Below are 21,080 nucleotides of genomic sequence, written 5' to 3'. Positions count from 1 at the left end.
TTTTTTGAAATCGGTTTATAAAAGTTGTGTTGACTGTTTCTCACGGAGACGTCCGTGAGAACGAGTCTATCACTTAAGAGTCTTTGAAGTGGTCCACCACTCTTCCATCACGTTGATAACTGATCCTATAAAAATAGGATCACGTGGGACATGTAAACACCGAAGTGTGTTGGAGGCTTCGGCTATAAATACAGTATTTGATCCCCAGATTCAATCACTCAATTCTCTTCGGTATTACACCATCTAAATAGAGTGGAGAAGAGTTTGGAAGTGCCAAACACAGAGAGAAACGCAGCAAAAATAGTGAATAGTATCAATAGCTGGATGTATTTTTCTTGGCATTAAAACTTATCAATTCTTGTTTTTAAAGTGTTATTTTACATTCTAGAATTGTTTTTAATCTAACAAGCCGTTCATGTGAAAAGTGTCTTTGACCTTTCTTCTTTGGTGTATATATATATATATATATATATATTATACTTTAGAAAACCTTCAAAGGCTACTATTAGCAATTATTACTTCTACAAAGTAGCCTACCACAATTCTGAAAAGCTGCAAGTTTTTTTTTAATTGTTTTAGTGTAAAGAGCACGCCGACAAGTTTTTTAATTGTCTTGTAATAAGACAAAGTCTGCATAGAAAGACATGCCGACAATTCTGAAAAGCTACAATTTTTTTTTAATTCTTTTAGAGTAAAGACAAAGGCACGCCGGCAAGTTTTTAATTGTCTTATAGTAAGACTTTCATGAAAGACACGTAGACAATTTTGAATTTATTTTTTATTTTGGGCTTCGGCAAACTTGACATGCGAAATGTTAATAAATAAAATTTTGTGTTGAGCCCTTCATATATAACGATGTGTGTATGTGTGTGTGTATATATATATATATCCTTTTGTGACAAAGCCGATAATTTAGTTGGTTATGTTTCTGCCTATCGTAGGACTAATCATGATAAATTATTGGATATGGTAGGAGCTTATTTACATAAATATAAATGGGACTCATTGCTTGCAGATGGTAATTTTACTAATTTTAATACAAATAATTAATTTACCCTATCAGTAAATATTTATTTGGCAGAACACTTGGGACGATAAAGAAATTTTTAAATACCTTGTACTTGGTGACTTGGTTATATCCTTTCGATAGCTAGTCATCTTAAGTTGTTGTATTTAATTATTTGACTTTATCATGCGAAAGGATCCATTGCGTATTATGGACCCTAAAATAAATTTGAGATGGGGTTCGTGTTTAGGTGTCCATTATGTATTACGGACCCTAAAATAAATTTTGAGATGAGATTCATGTTTAGGTGTCCATTATGTATTACGGATCCTAAAATAAATTTTGAGATGAGATTCGTGTTTAGGTGTCCATTGTGTACTAGGACACTAGCATAAATTTGAGATACATATTTTTATACTTTGAGGAATGAAGATAATTTAGATATGCATTTTCACATGCTTAATTACTTTCCTTTGTGATATCCTCAAGCTTTTGGGAATCCTAGATTGTCTTTTCAATTATCTGCGATCAAAACACTAACCGAGACTAATTATGAGGATTGACATGAGTCTCTCACTACTAGCTTGGCAATTATGAATCTGGATTTGGCCTTAAGGACTGAGATACCCGCCAAGCCTACTAATGAAAGCTCTATTGAGGAGAAAACTCACTATGAACGTTGGGAGCACTCAAATAGGACTTGTCTTATGATAATGAGGCACACCATAGACAAGTCTATTAGACAGAGCATTCACCAAATTGATAATGCCAAAGATTTTCTCGAGGCTGTTGGGAAGAAATTCACAAAATTTGATAAAGCAGAGAAGGGAACCCTCATGGAGTTGCTTACTACCACGACTTACGATGGTATCAGTGGAGTCTGTGAGCATATTATAAAGCTTACTCATTTCTTTAATAAGCTGAGAGAAATGAAAGTTGAGTTGGCAGATAGTTTTCTAGTGTGGCAAGTGCTTGAGTCTCTGCCATCTCAGTTTGATGCTCTCAAAACTATATACAACGCTCAAAGAGATGAATGGAGCTTGAGTGAGATGACTGCTATAGTCTCTCAAGAGGAAGAAGTGATAAAAAAAAGGGGAAGTCTCACGCTGCATTTGTTATAACTCAAGACTCTGGAAATTTCAAGAAAAAATTTTCTAAAAGCAAAACCAACAGTAAGCCATATAAGGTGAAAAATGTTGGAAAGCCCACTCGACAAGCTAGCTTGGGAACTTCTTCTAAACCCAAGATAGAAGTTTTTAAAGGAAAATGTAATTTTTGTGACATGTTTGGACACAAAAGGGCAAATTGTAGGAGATTTACAGCTTGGTTAGAGAAGAAAGGTACACATATGACACTAATATGTTTTGAGTCTAATATGATTGATGTTCCCTCTTATACTTGGTGGTTAGATATTGGTGCAACAATTCACATTACAAATTCTTTTCAAGAATTAAGAAGCATCAGAAAGCCGAATGATGGGGAGTTGATGGTGAATATGGGAAATGGAGTGAAGGTTAAAGTTGAATACATTAGAAAAATTAGACTTCTTTTGGCATCTGGGGAGTTTTTAGATCTAAAAGACACTACTTTTGTACCTTCCATTAGGAGGAATTTTATTTCTATTTCTTTTTTGGACCAATGTGGTTACACTTTTGTATTTGAAAATAGAAGGGTTACAATACATTATGACTCTGTTATGATTGGTTCTGGTGTTTTGTGTGATGGTTTATATAAAATCGACTTGATTCCCATTTTTTCTCATTGTTATTTTAATACACATGTTGTGAATGCTGCAATTGGCTCCAAACGGAGCAGAGTGAATGAAGCATCTTTCATGCTATGGCACAAACGATTGGGTCACATTTCCAAATCTAGAATGGAAAGGTTGGTCAAAGATGGTGTCCTTGTTAATTTAGATTTTTCTGATTTTGACACTTGCATTGATTGTATTAAAGGAAAACTAACTGCTAAAGTGAGAAGGGAAAAGATTGGCAGAAGAGATAAGGTTCTGGATTTGATACACACTGATATATGTGGTCCCATCACGCCTTCTGCTTTGGGGAATTATAAGTACTTCATCACATTTATTGATGATCATTCTCGTTATGGTCACATTGAGCTCATTCGTGAAAAGTCTGAATCATTGGAAGCTTTTAAAGTTTTCAAGGCTACTGTTGAGCTTCAGAAAGACAGACATATTAAAGCCATTAGATCTGATAGAGGTAAAAAGTATTATGGAAGATATGACGAAACTAGACAAAATGCAGGACCATTTGCAAGATTCCTTCAAGCATGTGGAATTGAGGCACAATATACTATGCCTGGCACTCTTGAGCAAAATGGGATTGCAGAAAGAAGAAATCGTACTTTAATGGATATGAAGCGATGTATGCTTAGTCACTCATCTTTTACCTGAGTTCTTGTGGGGAGAGGCTTTAAAAACCGCTGCATACATTTTGAATCAAGTACTGAGCAAGTCAGTCCCTAAAACTTCTTATGAGTTATGGTCAGGAAAGAAACCCAGTTTGCATCATTTTCATGTTTAGGGCGCAGGGCAGAAGTAAGACCTTACAATCCACACCTAAAGAAACTTGATCTTAAAACCATTACTGGGTATTTTGTGGGCTATTGTATTGGCTCAAGAGGCCCCAGGTTCTATTGCCCTTCTCGTGCAACTAGAATCATTGAGTCGAATTGAGCTGTTTACTTTGATGATGATATTAGTTGTGAGCATTCAATACCACGAGAGATTGCATTCAAGGAGGAGCGTGTCATTGTCTCGGTACCCATTATCTCCCCATCTATAATTTTACCTTCGCCTATAGAGCACCCTGTTGCCATTACTATCGTTGAAGGGACAACTAATGATGCTCATTTGAGGAGATCACAAAGGACACGTAAACCTTCAATATCTGATGATTATATGATTTATTTGCAAGAGCATGAGTTTAGTGTTGGAACATCTATTGATCTGGCTTCTTTCCAGGAGGCTGTTGATAGTCCCCAGTCTTCACATTGGGTAGAGGCTATGCATGATGAGATGAGGTCCATGTGTCAGAATGATGTATGGGATTTGGTTGAGTTACTGAATGGTTGCAAACGGGTCTTTAAAACCAAACATGATTCTAGTGGCCAAGTAGAGAAGTACAAGGCTAGACTCGTTGCTAAAGGATTTAGCCAAAGGGAGGGCATTGACTATAATGACATGTTCTCACCAGTGTCTAGCAGAGACTCATTTCGGATAATCATGGCACTTGTAGCTCATTTTGACTTGGAACTACATCAAATGGATGTCAAAACAACTTTTCTTAATGGGCATTTGTCTGAAGAAATGTATATGAAGCAACCAGATGGTTTTCAGGTGAAGAATAAAGAACATATGGTGTGCAAACTAAAAGAATCAATTTATGGGCTTAAACAGGCATCGAGACAATGGTACCTGAAATTTGATGAAATTGTTACCTCTTGCGGTTTGAAGGAGAATCTTGTTGATCAATGCATATATTTGAGGGTCAATGGGAGTAAGTAGATCTTTCTTGTTCTTTATGTTGATGATATATTACTTGCCGCAAATGACATTGAGCTTTTGTTTGAGACAAAACACATGTTGTCATCTCATTATGATATAAACTATCTTGGTGAGGCCTCTTATGTTTTAGGCATCCAGATTTTTCGTGAGAGATCTAGAGGCGTTCTTGGATTATCTCAGTAAACCTATATTGATCGAGTTCTAAGTAAGTTTAATATGCATTATTGTTCTCATGGAAAAGCACCTATTGTAAAATGTAATAAATTTTCTAAGTCTCAATTCTCTCAGGATGATAGTGAGAGAACTCAAATGCAAACGGTTCCCTATTCGTCGGTTGTGGGTAGTTTGATATATGCTCAAGTATGTACGCGGCCTGATATTGCTTATGTTGTTGGTGTACTTGGAAGATACTTAAGCGATCTTGGTTTGGCTTATTGGAAAGCTGCAAAGAAAGTGCTTAGGTATTTGCAAGGCACTAAGGATCTAGTGCTTACATATCGGCGATCTGATATTCTTGATGTAGTTGGATATTCTGATGCCGACTTTGCGGGTTGTTTAGATGACAGGAAATCCACTTCTGGTTATATTTTTATGATGGCAGGAGGGGCTATTTCTTGGAAAAGTGTCAAACAGACACTTAGAGCTTCCTCTACAATAGAGGCAGAGTATGTAGCTTGTTATGAGGCTACATGTCAGGCTATATGGTTGTGGAACTTTATCTTGGGGCTAGGTGTTGTGAACACCATTTCGACGCTATTGAAGATATTTTGTGACAATTCTGCAGCAGTCTCTTTCTCTCGAAATACTAGGAGCTCTCCTCGCTCCAAGCATATTGATATTAAGTATTTTTTTGTTAGAGAGAAAATAGCCGAGTCTAATATTTGTGTTGAACATATTTCCACAGAGCATATGTTAGCTGACCCACTAACTAAAGGTTTATCTCCAAAACTGTTTCAAAAGCATGTGACTCATATGGGGTTGTTAGAGTCTTCAATTTTATTAAGTTAGTGGGAGATGTATCTTTGTATTTATTGTGAGGACTTGGTTGCTACGTTTCATTGTGCATATATTTTGTATTAATTATGAGATTTTTTTGTGTTTGAAAGTGAGACACTATAAAATAGTCTTGTTGGGCTTCATTTGAGAATTTAGCAATTTCTTTTGTGTTGATATGTATGTTGTACTTGCATATTATTTGTCTGGATATCATGATTGTAGGTACTTGCTTTGTGTTGTGCATTCTATCGATGTACTCATAACTTGTTGCTTGCAAATGCACTTGATCCAGATTGTGTTCTTTGAATGCTAGTTCGTATTCAATTTATGCATGGATGACTTTGCTATCCAAGTGGGAGTTTGTTGTATTTTTTTATGTGTGACTAGCATAATCATAATGTGAGCCCATAATGGGCTGGGCTATTTAAAGAGCACTTGAGGAAGCCCTTACTCTCACCACACACACACACACACACACACACACACACATATATATATATATAAATGGAGTTGGCCCATTAGACTCCATGTGAGCCACTTTTGTGTCAAGAGGGAAGAGAGTAAAAGTCTCCTCAACACACAAACATCAGATTATTTTGGGATACACGAAGGTAATGGCAAGCTCATCTTTTAACAATGGAGGATGTATGTTTCCTTCTGTTTATGAGTTTAATCATGTTATGATAATAGACAGACATGATCTTGTTTATTTATTTTTATCAATAAATACTTAGATATGGGCATCTCTTTTCCAATTGGCAACACAGGAAGATAATTGCCTCTCTCTCTCTCTCTCTCATTTTCGTCTTCAACATTAATATCAAGGCAAGTTTAATAAACTGTGTTGTATTTCTCTCATTCTTTATTAATTTTTTTTTTCTACAGATTTGGTACTTTCGCCCCAGAATTTGTGGACAATTTTCATGTGGGCGTGGTGGGCGACAGACTAGTGGAGGTGGACTGCTGGTGGTGGAACTCTGCTCGGTGGTAAAACTGGAAGCACAACAAAGTTGAGGTTCCCGTGAAGAGGAGATCGATTTCCTATTTGTTTGCATTTTCTTTCCCATGTGAACAAGTGTGACTTGAATTTAGTGTAATTTCTGAAGTGGCAACATGTAATATGAAGGCTGCTATTTGAGGAAAATTGGCCCGACCGCTTAGAAGCGGATCTGATATTTCAAAACCGATTTTCTTTTTTAATTTCTTAGGTTTTTGTTTTAAAAATAAATGGTTCCCTTGTTAAGTATCCATTCAAAAAACCCCAACAACAAAGTGTTGCGGTAACAACTGGCTGACATGTGACTTGACACCTGGCATGCCACGTGTTTTCAAAAAAATTCAATTTCTTTTAGATAAATAATATATACAAATCGTATAAGTTTTGCACAAATTCTTAATAAAAAAGTGTAAAAGACTCTTTCTTTCTTGATAGAACTCATATTTTTACAAAAAGCTTGTAAATATGGAGCTTGTATTAGCACTACTTTTATTTTATTTTATTTTTTATTATTATCCATAGTTAAGAGTTACTCTACAAGAAAAGCCTTACACCATACACTTCTATCTAACCAACATTTGATTTATCATATATTTTTGTTCTTCTATTTAAAGACACATATTTAAACATAAGTAACGCTATTTATAATCCATTTTACCATCATCCTCTCATTATCTCATAATGTGATATTAAATGATTGTCGACTATTTATTACATTTTACTTGTCAGACTATAATGCCACATTAAGGAATGTTGAGAAGATGATAATAATAAAATAATAATAAATAGATTTATCCTTAACATTAAGATAGAATGATAAAAATAATAAATCACCTTTTATTTAAAATTTATCGTGCATTAGTCATCCATCTGAATCCCTAACGGCAAAGTGCTGCATCAACAAAATGTTGACGTGGCATCCATAGCATCTCGCTTGTATGAGAAAAAAGAGAGAATTTTGCTAACTTACATTTTCTTAAAAAAAATTTCTGTTCACATATCAATCTTGCTCTTTGAAGGCAAGCGCTTCTCGTCGAAATAAAACAAAACTTCCTTGTGATATTCATGCATGCATTACTTAGCACCACGACATATCTGACTCGGATGTTTTCAAAGTGGTCAAAAAGACTTTGAAAAAATGGCTAATTATAACCATAATAAATCCCCAATTACAACCAATCAAGATTGTAAGAGCAGGTCCAATAAGGCAATAATCATGCCAAAGATGTGCCTCTTGAACCTTCACCAAAAAGACCATCTTTTGGCAGTCGACCCCCCAACAGGCTCATCCTTTTTTCTATTCCCAATTCCCTGATTCAAGGACTCCAGCCTTCTCCTGCACAGAACACAATACAGCTAAAGGATTCCACGCAATGACTTTACATTAAATTGAACAGCATGCAGAAAAGAATAGTGAAAATCTTCAGGCAACAACATTTATTTTTGCAACTCAACAGCAAATGCCAGATAAAATAATCCTTCAACCGTCCATTGCTATGCATGTATAGCAACATTGAATGCAGCGTTAGATCATTTAATTATCTGGTATGCTATAAAAAGCACTTGAAAAAAGGTAAAGCTACTTTTCATTGTAGTTCACCATTTCTCACGTCTAAAGAAAATTCTGTCTCCTGACCTATAGTAGTCAACTCCAAACAAACAAGCCTTAGCCAGTTAAGCCTAACTAATTGAACTTAGCTTTTATCGTGAATCCTTTACCAACTAATTTAGGCGGGCTACTTGTGTCTTCTCTATTCCATCTACAGTCACATATTAATCAACTTCCCATTTATCTAGTTCCATCATGTTATTTTAGGTTTCCTTTTATCTCTTCACCCTCTCTCATTGATGCAACAATTTATTTTTAGGTTTCCTTTTATCACTTCACCCTCTCTCATTGATGCAACAATTTGTCTCTATTTCCCACGGATAACCCATTCTAAGCAATTCTCCTTGTTTCATTTTTGGTGGCGTTACCATCACCTTTTTAACCAGAGATCTTCATACCTTAATCTTTAATACCCTTTTTTAGGGAAAAAAGAAAAGAAAAGAAAAAAAAAAAAAAAAACAGAGAAGTGACGGCTCACCAAAATGGTTGGGAATGAGAAACCCAGAAGTATAAAGAGCTAACAAAACATGCTTCTCATGCATCTCCATGAAAACCTAAGGATGTATTATAAATATTACTAGGTATCTGCTCGTCAAAAGGGGAAAAACAGCATTACTTGGTATCTGTGAGGCGACCATGCAAGCTCCATCTCTGGCGAAATCCTTCCATGCCTTCAGTTCCAGTAGCAAGAATCAAGCGCCTACAAATGTAGAAACATGACATATTTGAGAGACTTCCAAAGATAATTACACAATTTTTTTCTGATGGTTAATAATGAGATGATTCAATGCCATAAAACCATATGTTAGCAAAAAGAAAAAGGAAGATATGTCCATAAACGGAAAGCAAAGTTTATAGGAATGTGGTTCCAATAAAATGCAGGTAATATAACTTTGGGAGACCAAAAGGCCTTGTGGGTGGATAAGTAATTAGAAGAACAAAAACTCAGGTATGTAAATATGATTGGCAAGGTACTCCATTTCTTGCCTTGGGCAATTATCTTCCAGTGTAAAACTTCTAATCAACATCATTTTTATCCTCAGAGGTATCATTGTGCTAAAATCAATATACATGTAATAGTTAGGACTTGGGTCTTGACCCGCATTTTTCTGTTTCCAGACAAGTAAACTTCGGACAAGACCTTTGCAAAGTAAAATTGATCGCCCCATAATTCAGTCTACCCCCCAAAACATGATGAGAGCAGTAGCAGTAGAAGCAGCAAATGATTAAACTACCCCGTATAACTGTTTAAAACCCTAGTAACATGTGCACAAAAGCTTATCCCGGTAAACCTTTATGGTTTGAGGCATATAGAGACTTCACTTGTAACAACAGTATCAAAAGTAGGCTGAAGAATCGAAAAGACGCCATTTGCATTTTATCATATTTCATTCTGGCAAGTTGAAAAAACTTCTTTTGCACGCATCTACAATACAATTAGCAGACATGAAGGAGTTTCATTCCTAATTTAGGTTACACTATGCCAAGGAACTGCATATAAAGTTAATGGGAAAGATATTAAATCTAGTTCAATGCATCTGAGGAGAAGACAATTATAAAACAGACTCAATAGCCCATTGCAAGAATAACTATTAGTTGCATCAGAACATGTTATCAAGAAAAAAATCACGAGACATTAATCACTAGCACAATCAATTAAAAAAATACCTCTCTAGTGATGTAACTTCTGATTCGAGTTGAGCAGCTCTCTCCTTTGCTTCATCTAAAGGCATTGATAACCCCAATTTGTGCTCACTGTCTTGAAGTCGTTGTCTTAGTTCCTTATCCTGGAAATAACAAACATGAAGTAGTGAAGTGAAATACCGAGTAACAGTTCAACTCATTTACAAAATAAACAACAAAATGGGAAAATAAAAGAAGCAGAAAGAAAAAGTCTCACCCTTTTGTCAGTGCACTGTCGATATAAAGCAATCTCATCTTGACAAAAAGGCTCAATATCATTGATTTGCAAGCCTACAGAGAGTGTTAAAAAATGTTCGTATAAAGCCTCCTTCAAATGACTGCCTCAAAGTGAAAATGCATGATCCAAGCTTCCAAAGCCATACAATTCATGCAAACATGTGGTTTCTAACTAAAGCTACTGATGTCATTACCTAATCTGCCACTTTATTTTTCACCAGGAAAGTATCCGGGATAATAGCCCCCCTCCCAACCCTGGCCACTGAAAAAGGTGTTGTATTCAACTTTTAATAAGTACAGTCTTGTGAGGCCCAGCATTGTTCACATTTTGCATAGTTTCTCAAGGCCTAATTACAAAGCCAATGTTTTCTAAGAGTTATTTAGTTGATGAACTGAAGACCTCTGTGTGTGTGCCTTCTTTCTTTTATTCTTGGGGGGTGCCGGAATGGGGGAGGGTAATTAAAGGATGAAAATGAGCTCAATCTACTATTTAGGAATGTGGATTGAGTAAATGGTAGATTGAGCTCATTTCAGGAAAATTTCCATCCTTAAAATGAGCTCAATCTACAAAAGAACTCAATCTACACATTCTTTTGTGCGCTGTAGGTGGAGTGTGGATTGTGCAGAGCGCTCATTTTAGGAAAAATTTCGTCATTAAAAAAGCACCACATTCAGAGCACAAAAGAAATGGGACAAAAAAAAGGCCGTAAAATGAGCTCAATCACACCTATTCAGCTCAAGTTTAGTTCAGTTGGAGCTTGATGGGGTTCATCATCCAGATTGAAAAGCTGAGAATTGAACATACAATTTCAAGCTCATTACATTTGTGAGCCAAGCTTGGTCAATTGCCTGCTTGACCTGTAATGTTCATGAAGAGGGTACAACTGATTTGCAACAGACCTTGTGCCATTTTAATTGGCTAAATTTAAGTTACATGAATTCTTAATGTCTATGAAATATTCTGACAATGTACTGCACTGGTCAGTTATTTCATAACCACACTTTTAAAACCATTGTAAGTTAAAACCATTGACTGGTAACAACAGTTGTCCACTTTTTAGCATTTAGGGCTATAAATGAACAAGACCACTTAGCAGACAGCTCAAATTCGGCAAGATACTCGAATTTGACTTGTTTCGATTATTGAATAAGTTGTTTGCGGAAAAAATCAGACTCGATTATTAAACGATATAAACTCATATAAAACTCGCCCAACTCGATTATCGTTCTTGACCGTGCTTATATGAAACTCAGCTCGAACTGTTAGCTCGGTCATATATTAATACACAACTATATATTAATAATAAAAACACATTATATATGTATATAGTTCACTATATAGATGGCAATATGATGAATACATATGTAATATATGTATGATATCTTGCTTTTTTTATAGGTGTATGTGTGATACATTCTTATATAAATAGCTCACTATTTTATGAGTATAATTGTATAAATTTTAATAAATGTAGCAATATCTTTTACAAGTATAATTCATTAGAGTTGGATAAGAGCCAAGTAGCCATTTAATTTAATTTGTATATAATTATGAATAATTGTGATTGTAAGAACAAACTTGTATCTAATTATACATTGTGAGTAAGAATACTCTGTTAATTTTTTTAAAATTAAATTTTTTTAAAAAAATGATAAAAAAAAGTCGAGTTAAGAACCCGGCTTGATTTTTAGTCGAGTCTCGAGGCGAGTCTGGCCATAAGAAAGTCTTACTCTAGTTGAATTCGAACATCCAAACAAGCTCGACTCGAGTTCAAGTTGAGCTCAAGCCTGATCTCTTAATAATCTAGCCGGGTTTGACTGGATACTACTAGCTCGAACTTGGCTCAATTATAGCTCTAATAACATTTGTCCAACATGATTAGGACACGTGCTGAAACTTATCCAATTTAGTATGTACAGTCTTGGGAGGCTCTGTCCACATTTTGCATAGTTTCTGGAGGCCTAATTTTTTTTATAAGTTAAGTCAAGGCCTAATTTCAAAGGCCAAAATTACATTAAGAGTTACTTTATTGATGAACTGAAGAACTGTGTGTAGGTGTGTGTCTTCTTTCTTTTATTCTTGGGGGTGCAGGGGTAGGGGAGGCTAATTTAAGGAAAATTTCAATGAAAATTGTGACTCTTGCCATTAAGTAGGTGCCATGTTTAATACATGGACTCTATAATGTGGTTCTGTAGCATGAAGGGCAAAACCAATGCACCCTGCATGTTGACATCGCAGACTTATTTGTTACAGCTGAGATTGTCACTAGCAACCTTTTAGAAAGAAGCACCACATTCAGACACAAAAGAAATGGGACAAAAATAGGCTGTAAATTGAGCTCAATCTACCCATGTTCAACTCAAGTTTAGCTCAGTCTGAGCTCGATGTGGCTCATCATCCAGATTGAAGAGCTGAGAATAGAAAATGCAATTTCAAGTTCATTACATTTGTGAACCAAACTCGATCAATTGCCTGCTTAACTTGTAATGTTCATGAACAGGGTGCAAGTAATTTGCAACAGATCTTGAGGTGTTTTAATAGGCTAAATTGAAGTTAAATAAATTCTTTATGTTTCTATTGTCTATTTTATATTCTGACAAATGTTTCCATTAGAGAGAGTTGAAGACTTTTTCTGGGTTCTCTTCGTACACTTACTGTCTGTTTCGTAAACTCACGTTGCCGATGGTGGTTGTGGGCACTTGACGGTGGGTTTTCTGGAGTATCCCTGGAAGGAAAATGCCTCCCACGAGATGTCTAGCTATTGAATCGAAAGTGTTTGAGGTGAGAAGAGATGGGCGTGATGTGCTTATTATTGAGAAAGATTGGAAAGTTGTGAAAAACTTGAGGTTGGGGTTAGCCACTACCCGAGGGTTTCAAGGGTGCTAGAGGAATGTCTGAAGATTGGGAGCAAGGGGTATTACACTGCCCATTGAGAAGGGGATAGAGGTTTCATTGCGCAACGTTGCTCCAACTCCTGTGGTTATTTACATGGCTTTGGTGGAGTATGGTGGGGGAGGTCGCCGGAGTTTCATCTTCATCCCTGGGGATAGGGATGGAATGGGGTGGAGGAAACTTGCGGCGACATTGAAGGATGTTGGTAGAGAAGGTGGTCAAGGGAGATTTTTACCACCAACGATGGTGGTGGCCACCTCGTCGTCTCGGTCATACAGGGAGGTCTTGGAGATACCTCGAGACGTGCGACAATCAGCTATGGCAAACCTGCAAAGGTCAGGCGGCGCATCCTTTTCGGTAGCTGCTCAGAGACGAGAGATGGCAGGGGGGCTGCTGGGCAGAAAGAGGAAAGAATTCTAAAGGAGTTGTTTGTAATGCAGAGCACGTTGGATGAGATGCCTGATAAAGTAAAGAGCTTAATACGGTGTTTGTTGAGGGTAAAGATGAGGTGGGTTTGGGCTTGGGCTAGGGCTTGGGCTTGGGTTGCGGTCTGGTTTCAAACCAAATGAAGAGAGGGTCGGGCTTGCTGGAGCCATTGGGTTTGGGTCAATTTTGTGGGCTCAAAGGGAAGGCCCAGGCCTCGGTTTAGTCTAGCCCAGGTGATGGGCTTCAGCCCACGGGGAGGCCTGAGTCCATACAATAGAATGGCCAACGGTATGGCCCATTCTGGAGGAAAAAGCTGCAGAACGTCATTGGCCCATTAGCGAGTGGGTCCGTGCCACCGTCGCGGGCGAAGCCTTAGGCAACCTCGCTGAAGGTCGCAAAAGCACCGACGGAAGCCCCGCCACCGGCTGCAATACCATTGGAGTCTGGAGGCGCGAATTCAAACATTTCTATTGTATCTTTAGTCCCCGACAGCTCGATACCGGCATAGACCAAATCGACGATGGCTGCCGGCACATTTCTGACGACAACCTCGTTGAGAAAAGAGGAGCTGTCTGTGAGAAAAGGCAAGGTTGCAGTCAATCTCGATTTTTCGGTTGTCTCGGCTAACTCTAATGATACTGTTTCGACATTGATACTTGAGTTGACGGCTCCAACCATGGCACAGAAAGTTCCGACAGATACTACAGAAGCTTCTGAACGTTAGAGGTGGTGTCTTAGGTGCCAACAATCAAGGAAGGGGAAATCGTGGAGATTTCCGTAGGTAAAAAAGATTTTCTAGCTTCCGCGAGTAATGAGACAAGTCTAGTGGATGAGGGCACTAGTTTGTTAAAGCATTTTTTGAATATTGAGGGAAGTAGACAATGGGAGGTGGATGTAGATCTTCATGTCGAATCTGAGTATGTGTTGTTTGACATGGAAGAGAAAGAGAAGTTAGACTCTGACCTACAAATGGATGTAGTTGCAGTAGATAGTGATGAGGAGGAGATGGGTAGTCCGTCACCTTTACAAATGCTTCACCCACAAATTGCGTCTAAAGAAATTTTAGACTGGGTGTTAAGAAAAGTGGAGGAGATTCAAGATTGGGTGGGACTATCTTGTGATGGTTATGAAGAACAATTTATGGCCCTCATAGTAGCCATTGAAGTTGGTTGTTCCATGGCCATGAAGTCAGTAGTTAGAAATGAAAGAGTTGAAATGATTGCAATGCCCTATCAATTATGACAATAAAGAGGGAACTTTGAGGAGAGACAGATGAAAATGGAGGGATTTTACTTTTGTTAATGAGCCTAAAATATTGTCTTGGAACGTAAGGGGGATCAATTACATCAATAAACGTCTTCGCATTAGATCTCTCATTCATAGTTGGAAGATTGATTTTGTTTGCCTCCAAGAAACTAGACTGGATTTTGTTGATAGGAGTATAATTTGTAGTTTGTGGAGAGGTTCATTTGTTGGTTGGACATATTTAGCTTCTTCGGGTGCTTCTGGTGGAGTTTTAGTAATGTGGGATAGTAGGGTTCTCGAGATGGTAGAAGATTGTATTGGTGTTTTCTCGGTGGCCTATGTTTTAAAAATTTGGAAGATGGGTGGACATGGGCATTGGCAAGTGTTTATGGACCCAATAGGGATCGGGATGGATACTTGTTGTGGGATGAAGTGTCAGTATTTTATTCTTTGTGGGATCTGCCTTGGTGCATTTATAGGGATTTTAATATAATTCATTTTCCAAGTGAGGGAGGGTTTATCTTCTATGACTACAGCTATGGAGGATTTTTCTCAGCTGGTTTTTGACTTGAAACTGCTGGATTTGCCACTGGTGGGGGGTGAATATACGTGGTCTAATTCTAGAGGTGGCTCAAGACTGAGCAGATTCTTAGTCTCGTCTTCATGGGAGGCTCACTATCCGAAGTTATGCCAAAAAAGATTGTCAAGGGTATGTTCAGACCACTTTCCCATTTTACTTGATAGTGGGGGTATTCATGAGGGTAAATGGTATTTTAAGTTCGAGAATATGTGGCTTGAAGTGGAGGGTTTTGTTGATAAGGTAAGAAGTTGGTGGCTTTCTTATCATTTTGAGGGGACTCCTAGTTTTGCTTTGGCAAGTAAACTTAAAGCTTTGAAAGATGATTTGAAGAAATGGAATAAGGAAGTTTTTGGGAATGTAGAGCAGCAGAAAAAATCCCTTTGGGATGAGCTTCAATCCTTGAGACTAAAGGGGAAAGTGAGGTGACTTCGTCTAGGAAAAAAGAAGTGATGGCAGAAATTGAGAGGGTTCTTTTGAGGGAAGAAATAGCATGGAGGCAAAACTCGAGAGTTCTATGGCTCAAAGAGGGCATAAGTGTACTAGTTTTTTCCATAAAATGGCTAATTTTTACAGGCGTAACAATGCCATTGAATTGTTAAAAACTGAGAATAATTTTCTATCCACACCTGATGAGATTCAAGAGCATGTTGTGCAGTTTTATAGTTCTCTCCTAAGTGAGACGGAAACTTGGAGACCCAAAATTGATGGCTTGAACTTCAAAGCTATGGATGCCTTTTCAGCAAACTGGCTTGAGAGGCCTTTTGAAGAGCTTGAGGTGTATGGGGTGGTTTGTGGGATGAGAAGAGACAAAGCTCCTGGTCTGGATGAGTTTTTTATGGCTTTTTTCCAAGATTGTTGGGAGATTGTGCAGGAGGAGGTGATGAAGGTACTTCATGAATTTTATGAGTTTCAAAAGTTTGAGAAGTCGTTGAATGCCAGTTTTATTGCCTTAATCCCAAAGAGAGTGGGTGCTTCGGAGTTGAAAGCTTTCTGTCCTATTAGTTTGGTGAGTAGTGTTTATAAGATTATTTCGAAGGTTTTAGCAAATCGAATGAACAAAGTGATGGAAAAGATCATTTCAAAACCTCAAAATGCTTTTGTTAGAGGTCGACAAATTTTAGATTCTATGCTGATTGCAAATGAGTGTTTAGATAGTCATATGTGGGAAGTTGTTCCGGGGGTTCTTTGTAAGTTGAACATGGAAAAGACATACGATCATGTAAACTAGAATTTTCTCTTATACATGCTTAGAAGATGCGGTTTTGGTCATAAGTGGTGTGGCTGGATAAGACATTGTATCTCAACTGTTCGGTTTTCTGTTTTAGTTAATGGGCAGCCTTGTGGTTATTTTCAGAGTTCAAAAGGCTTAAGGCAGGGGGATCTATTATCTCCTTTTTTATCTGTTCTTGTTATGGAGGCTTTGTGCCGTATGGTGGAAGCAGTGGTAGGAGGAGGTTTTATTTCAGGTTTTTCAGGGGGATCTAATTCTAATGGCTTCATTTCCATATCACACTTGCTTTTTGCTGATGATACTCTTATTTTTTGTGATGCTGTTGGAGAACAGATTCAAGCATTGAGGGCTGTCCTGTTATGTTTTCAAGTCATTTCCGGACTAAAAGTAAATTTAAGTAAATCGGAGCTGGTCCCGGTGGGAGATGTTCATAATATTCATACTTTGGGCAGAATTACTGGGGTGTAAAGTTGCTAATCTGCCCATGAAATATTTGAGACTACCGTTGGGGGCGTCATTCAAGGCTAAGCATATTTGGGATGGGGTGGTTGAGAAGATAGAGAAGAGGTTGGCAGCGTGGAAAAGAGTTTATTTATCTAAAGGGGGTAGAATCACCCTTATAAAGAGTACCCTTTCTAATATCCCAACTTATTTCCTTTCTTTATTCCCTTTACTAGTTGGAGTGGCTAACCATATTTAAAAGTTGTATAGAGCCTTTTTGTGGTGTGGTTTGGGAGAGGAGTCTAAGGCTCCCTTAGTGAGCTGGAAAAAGTTTGCTGCCCGATTGTTGATGCAGGATTGGGGGTTCACAGCTTGTGTAGTTTTAATAAGGCGTTGTTGGGGAAGTGGTTATGGAGATATGGGAAGAGGAAGCATTGTGGAGGGGAGTGATCACTCGGAAATATGGAAGTGATTGGGGGGGTTGGTGCACCAAGGAGTGTAGGGGTTCTTATGGAGTGAGTTTATGAAAGTTTATTAGGAAAGGATGGGATAATTTATCGAAACAGGTCAACTTCGTGGTTGGCGATGGTTCAAAAGTTAGATTCTGGTTTGATGTTGTTTGATGTAGAGAAATTGAATTGTTTAGAGCCTATCAGGTTGTTTTCAGATTGGCTATTAATCAGCAGGCTTCAATTTCAGAGATGATGAGCTATTCTAATGTATACGTGCTTTGGGATGTTAGTTTTTCCAGACCTGTTCAGGATTGGGAAATTGAGGAGGTCACTAAGTTTTTCAGATTGTTGTACTCAGTGGATACTAGAAGACATGGCAGGGATCAATTGTGCTGGAGACATACAGCTTCTAACAAGTTTACAGTTAGATCATTTTATAAGTTGTTGATCAATCAGCAATGCATTTGTTTTCCCTGGAGGAGTATTTGGAAGGCTCATGTTCCGTCAAAGGTGGCTTTCTTTGTATGGACAGCTGCAATAGGGAATATTCAGACAATAGATAACTTGAGAAAGTGTGGAATGATTGTCTTGGATTGGTGCTTTATGTGCAGAAAAGACGTGGAATCAGTGAATCATTTATTTCTACATTGTGATGTGGCTAAGGTATTGTGGGATGGTGTGTTTAGAAGAGCTGGACTGATCTGGGTTATGCCAAAAGCAGTGGTCGATTTACTAGCAAGCTGGACCAGTCTTCATACTTGCTCCCAAGTGGCAGCTGCATGGAAGATGATTCCTTTGTGTATTATGTGGTGCATTTGGTTGGAAATGAATGAGAGGTGTTTTAATAATAGGGAACACAATGTAGATGGGAAATTTTTTATAAGTTCTTTACTCACTTGGTTTTCTGCTATTGTACTTGATGGAGGGGCTGTCAATAAGTTTTTTTCATCACTTTTTTAGTTTTAGAATGTAACTAGGTGTTTCTTTTGCATACTTTCTGTGTACATAGGCTTCGCCTATTACTATTTTGATGAATAAAATTTTTACTCATCAAAAAGAAATTTTATATTCTGACAATGTAACTGCCCCAGTCAGTTACTTCATAAGCACACTTTTAAAACCATCAACTCGAAGCAACAGTTGTCCACCTTTTAGCATTTTCCAACATGATACTTGCACCCTAATTTAAAACTTATCTAATTTAAAACTACTCAGGTAGCTCAAGATGCTCATTAAATACCCTTGATTGAGCTCAAACATGGCATACATTAGTTGAGCTCAAGATGAGTTCAAACAGGCCCTTGCATATCCAAGCTGAGCTTGAAAAATTGAATACTTGGCCGAGCTGGTTTTCACCTCTAGGCACAATGATTCTATACAGACATTTTACTTAGTAGAATGAGGCTATCCTAGATAAAACACATAAAACAAGGACAGAAACTAATTTCTACGAAAGCAAGATTAAATCCAGCCAACGAACTAAGAATGAAAAACTTACAGAGGAATAGATTCCTAAGAATCCCATCACATAAATCAACTCCTTCGAGCACGTGAGAGGCAATTTCTGGTGGTATGAGAGGTGATGGTGGGCCCAGCATCAGATCATCACCAACCAGAATAGTCTCCTCCATAGTAGGCTGTGAATCCACTGAAGCCCAAAAACACAGCAATGAATATATGCTCAAAATCTTTTTTTTTTTTTTTTTTTTAGGTTAAAGAAGCTGTATCATTGTCACAAGTGTTCTTAAGATGTGCAGAAGAAATGAGGTGACATATTTAAATCTCAATCGATTGAGGTGTAAAAGACATTGGCTCTCCTTAAACACAGACTACAGGTCTGTCATAAGAAAAAATTATAGATTCAAGTGTATGGCTGTGCTCTGAGTTCAGCTGCTTTAGAATGTTTAGTAAATGCTGAAATTACATCACTACTAAAGCTTATACTGCAATTCTTGAAAATAACCCTACAGAAATACACTAAAACCAAAAACTTGCACATTTTATAAATACAAATTAACCTGACACGAGGAACCATACTATATGTGTATTGGTGTATGTACTTCTAAACGTCCCATAATGAATAATGGGATAAACATGTTCATTGATCTGCAACAAACTTGCAGATTATCTTACACATCAGGTGAATATCAATTAACATTTGCAACAGGATGCTTTGGGCAATCCACCACTAAAATTTAGAATTTATTTTTATTTTCTTTTATTTTTGTTCTTCCTCTTTTTGGTTTTTTGGCCAAAGATACTTTCATCGCATAATGGATGGACTCCTACCTTCTGATAAAAATAGGTTTCCATCTTTCAAATACCAAAACCATTGACACGCAAAATAACCGGAGAGCTAGCATTTGGAAGTAGTTAAGTGTAAATTGATATATAATTCAAAATAGAGTATAAAGAAAACTACATAAGGGAGTTGGTAAGTTTCCCTTACCATCCATGATTGCTTTCTTGTTACCCTTCTTCCACTATCACGATCCAATGATTTAATTAAATTGTAAGTGGAGAAATTGAAACCTGGAAACCACCATACACGCAACACAGAATAAGAACTCAAGAAAATACAGGTGCAAGAGTGAATTTCAAATTTTTTTTTCCCCCGGCTCTCTAATAAGCTGTTTTAGGCTCCGTTGCTAAAGAGTATCTTAGATAATCTGTGAATAGTAGTGAAATAGTTTGTAAATAGTAGTGAACTGTACGTAGATAGTAGTGAATTCTTTGTAAACAGCAAATGAAGTAATCGGAACAGCTGTGTTAGTACTTTCGAAACAAGTTGCAAAAATAATTTCCAATTGTTTTCTTTTGATATGTACATACAGAGTTATTGAAGCAATTCATTGAACGGATAAACGGCACATATTAAACCCAGTTTAGAGTAGCGCATCACGATTGAAGACAACAAAGCCACAAAATTTCGATCGTATATGCTGGGAAATGAAGCTGTTTTCACAGTTTTTCAACGCGACTGCGTATCAAAATAACGTAAATTAAGACCCCATGCGGCACACAGAGAGAGAGAGAGAGAGAATTTGCTAACCGTGCAGTGGTGGTGGTGGAGGGCGGTTGCTATACCGGTGGGTGGGTGGTTGCCGGCTGGGCCGTATGTGTTGGAATATTGGAGAGTGTGGCCTCTAGTCTGGTGGCTGGATTCACTAAAATTGGAGCTCGATTGTGGTTGCCGGTAGTGAGGTTTTGTGAACAGAGATGAAAATCTCGTGGGTTTACGTTTATGTGATTTTTGGCAAGTTAAAACCCCTCTAAAGTCTAAAATCAAACCATGATTTTTATTTTTTAGTTAAAACTTTTCGTATATTACTACATACATAATAATAATAATAATAATCATTTTTTAATTTATTTATTATATCATCCAGAAATTTAAAAAATTCTTACCCCTTTTTAAAACTCCGAATCATCTTTTTTTTTTTTTTTTTTTTTTTTTTTTTTTTTTTTTTTTATGATTCTTCACACACTTTAAAAACTCTTATTTTGACCAAAAATAAAATCTATTTAGGTCTCTCATGGCGAGAAACCCAAATAGTGGGATAAATAATTTCTTCCAACTCTTCTTAAAATATGGTAAATGTAGGTTGATTAAAATATTTTATACATTTGTAAAATAAATAAATAAATAAATTCAGTTTTCAAGGATAGATGTGCATTTTTCTTCATCGGCTGCACAAAATGCTTGTCCAAATGTCCCAACTGGTCATGATGTTGTGATTACAATTATCCCACAT

The 21,080-nt window shown here is 37.3% G+C and overlaps 2 protein-coding genes across 2 annotated transcripts; one reads left to right on the top strand and one right to left on the bottom strand.

Annotated features, from left to right (window-relative positions):
- The first annotated feature begins 1,599 nt into the window (after positions 1 to 1,599).
- LOC121238189 lies at positions 1,600 to 2,127 on the top strand. The gene has a single exon (XM_041135029.1). The coding sequence runs from the start codon at positions 1,600 to 1,602 to the stop codon at positions 2,125 to 2,127; it is 528 nt and encodes a 175-aa protein (XP_040990963.1).
- Positions 2,128 to 7,484: 5,357 nt separating this feature from the next.
- Positions 7,485 to 20,590, bottom strand: LOC121239909. Its single transcript, XM_041137284.1, has 7 exons — positions 20,378 to 20,590; positions 19,775 to 19,857; positions 18,824 to 18,973; positions 10,038 to 10,111; positions 9,806 to 9,924; positions 8,754 to 8,837; positions 7,485 to 7,864 (listed from the first exon to the last, which is right to left on the bottom strand). The coding sequence occupies exons 2-7, from the start codon at positions 19,779 to 19,781 to the stop codon at positions 7,771 to 7,773; spliced, it is 528 nt and encodes a 175-aa protein (XP_040993218.1). The 5' UTR covers positions 19,782 to 19,857; positions 20,378 to 20,590; the 3' UTR covers positions 7,485 to 7,770.
- Between the last annotated feature and the right edge of the window lie 490 nt (positions 20,591 to 21,080).

The sequence above is a fragment of the Juglans microcarpa x Juglans regia genome, chromosome 7D (assembly GCF_004785595.1).
Source record: "Juglans microcarpa x Juglans regia isolate MS1-56 chromosome 7D, Jm3101_v1.0, whole genome shotgun sequence".
Taxonomy (NCBI): Eukaryota; Viridiplantae; Streptophyta; class Magnoliopsida; order Fagales; family Juglandaceae; genus Juglans; species Juglans microcarpa x Juglans regia.
This window is presented reverse-complemented; position numbering and strand designations above follow the sequence as displayed.

Excerpts from the sequence above, each read along its gene's own strand:
- LOC121239909 (XM_041137284.1), bottom strand. Across the intron at positions 10,112-18,823 it reads TCTTAGGAATCTATTCCTCT|GCTTGCAAATCAATGATATT; the intron begins GTAAGTTTTTCA and ends CACTCTCTGTAG. Across the intron at positions 9,925-10,037 it reads GACAGTGCACTGACAAAAGG|GATAAGGAACTAAGACAACG; the intron begins GTGAGACTTTTT and ends TGTTATTTCCAG.
- LOC121238189 (XM_041135029.1), top strand. The coding sequence starts at position 1,600 with ATGAATCTGGATTTGGCCTTAAGGACTGAGATACCCGCCAAGCCTACT.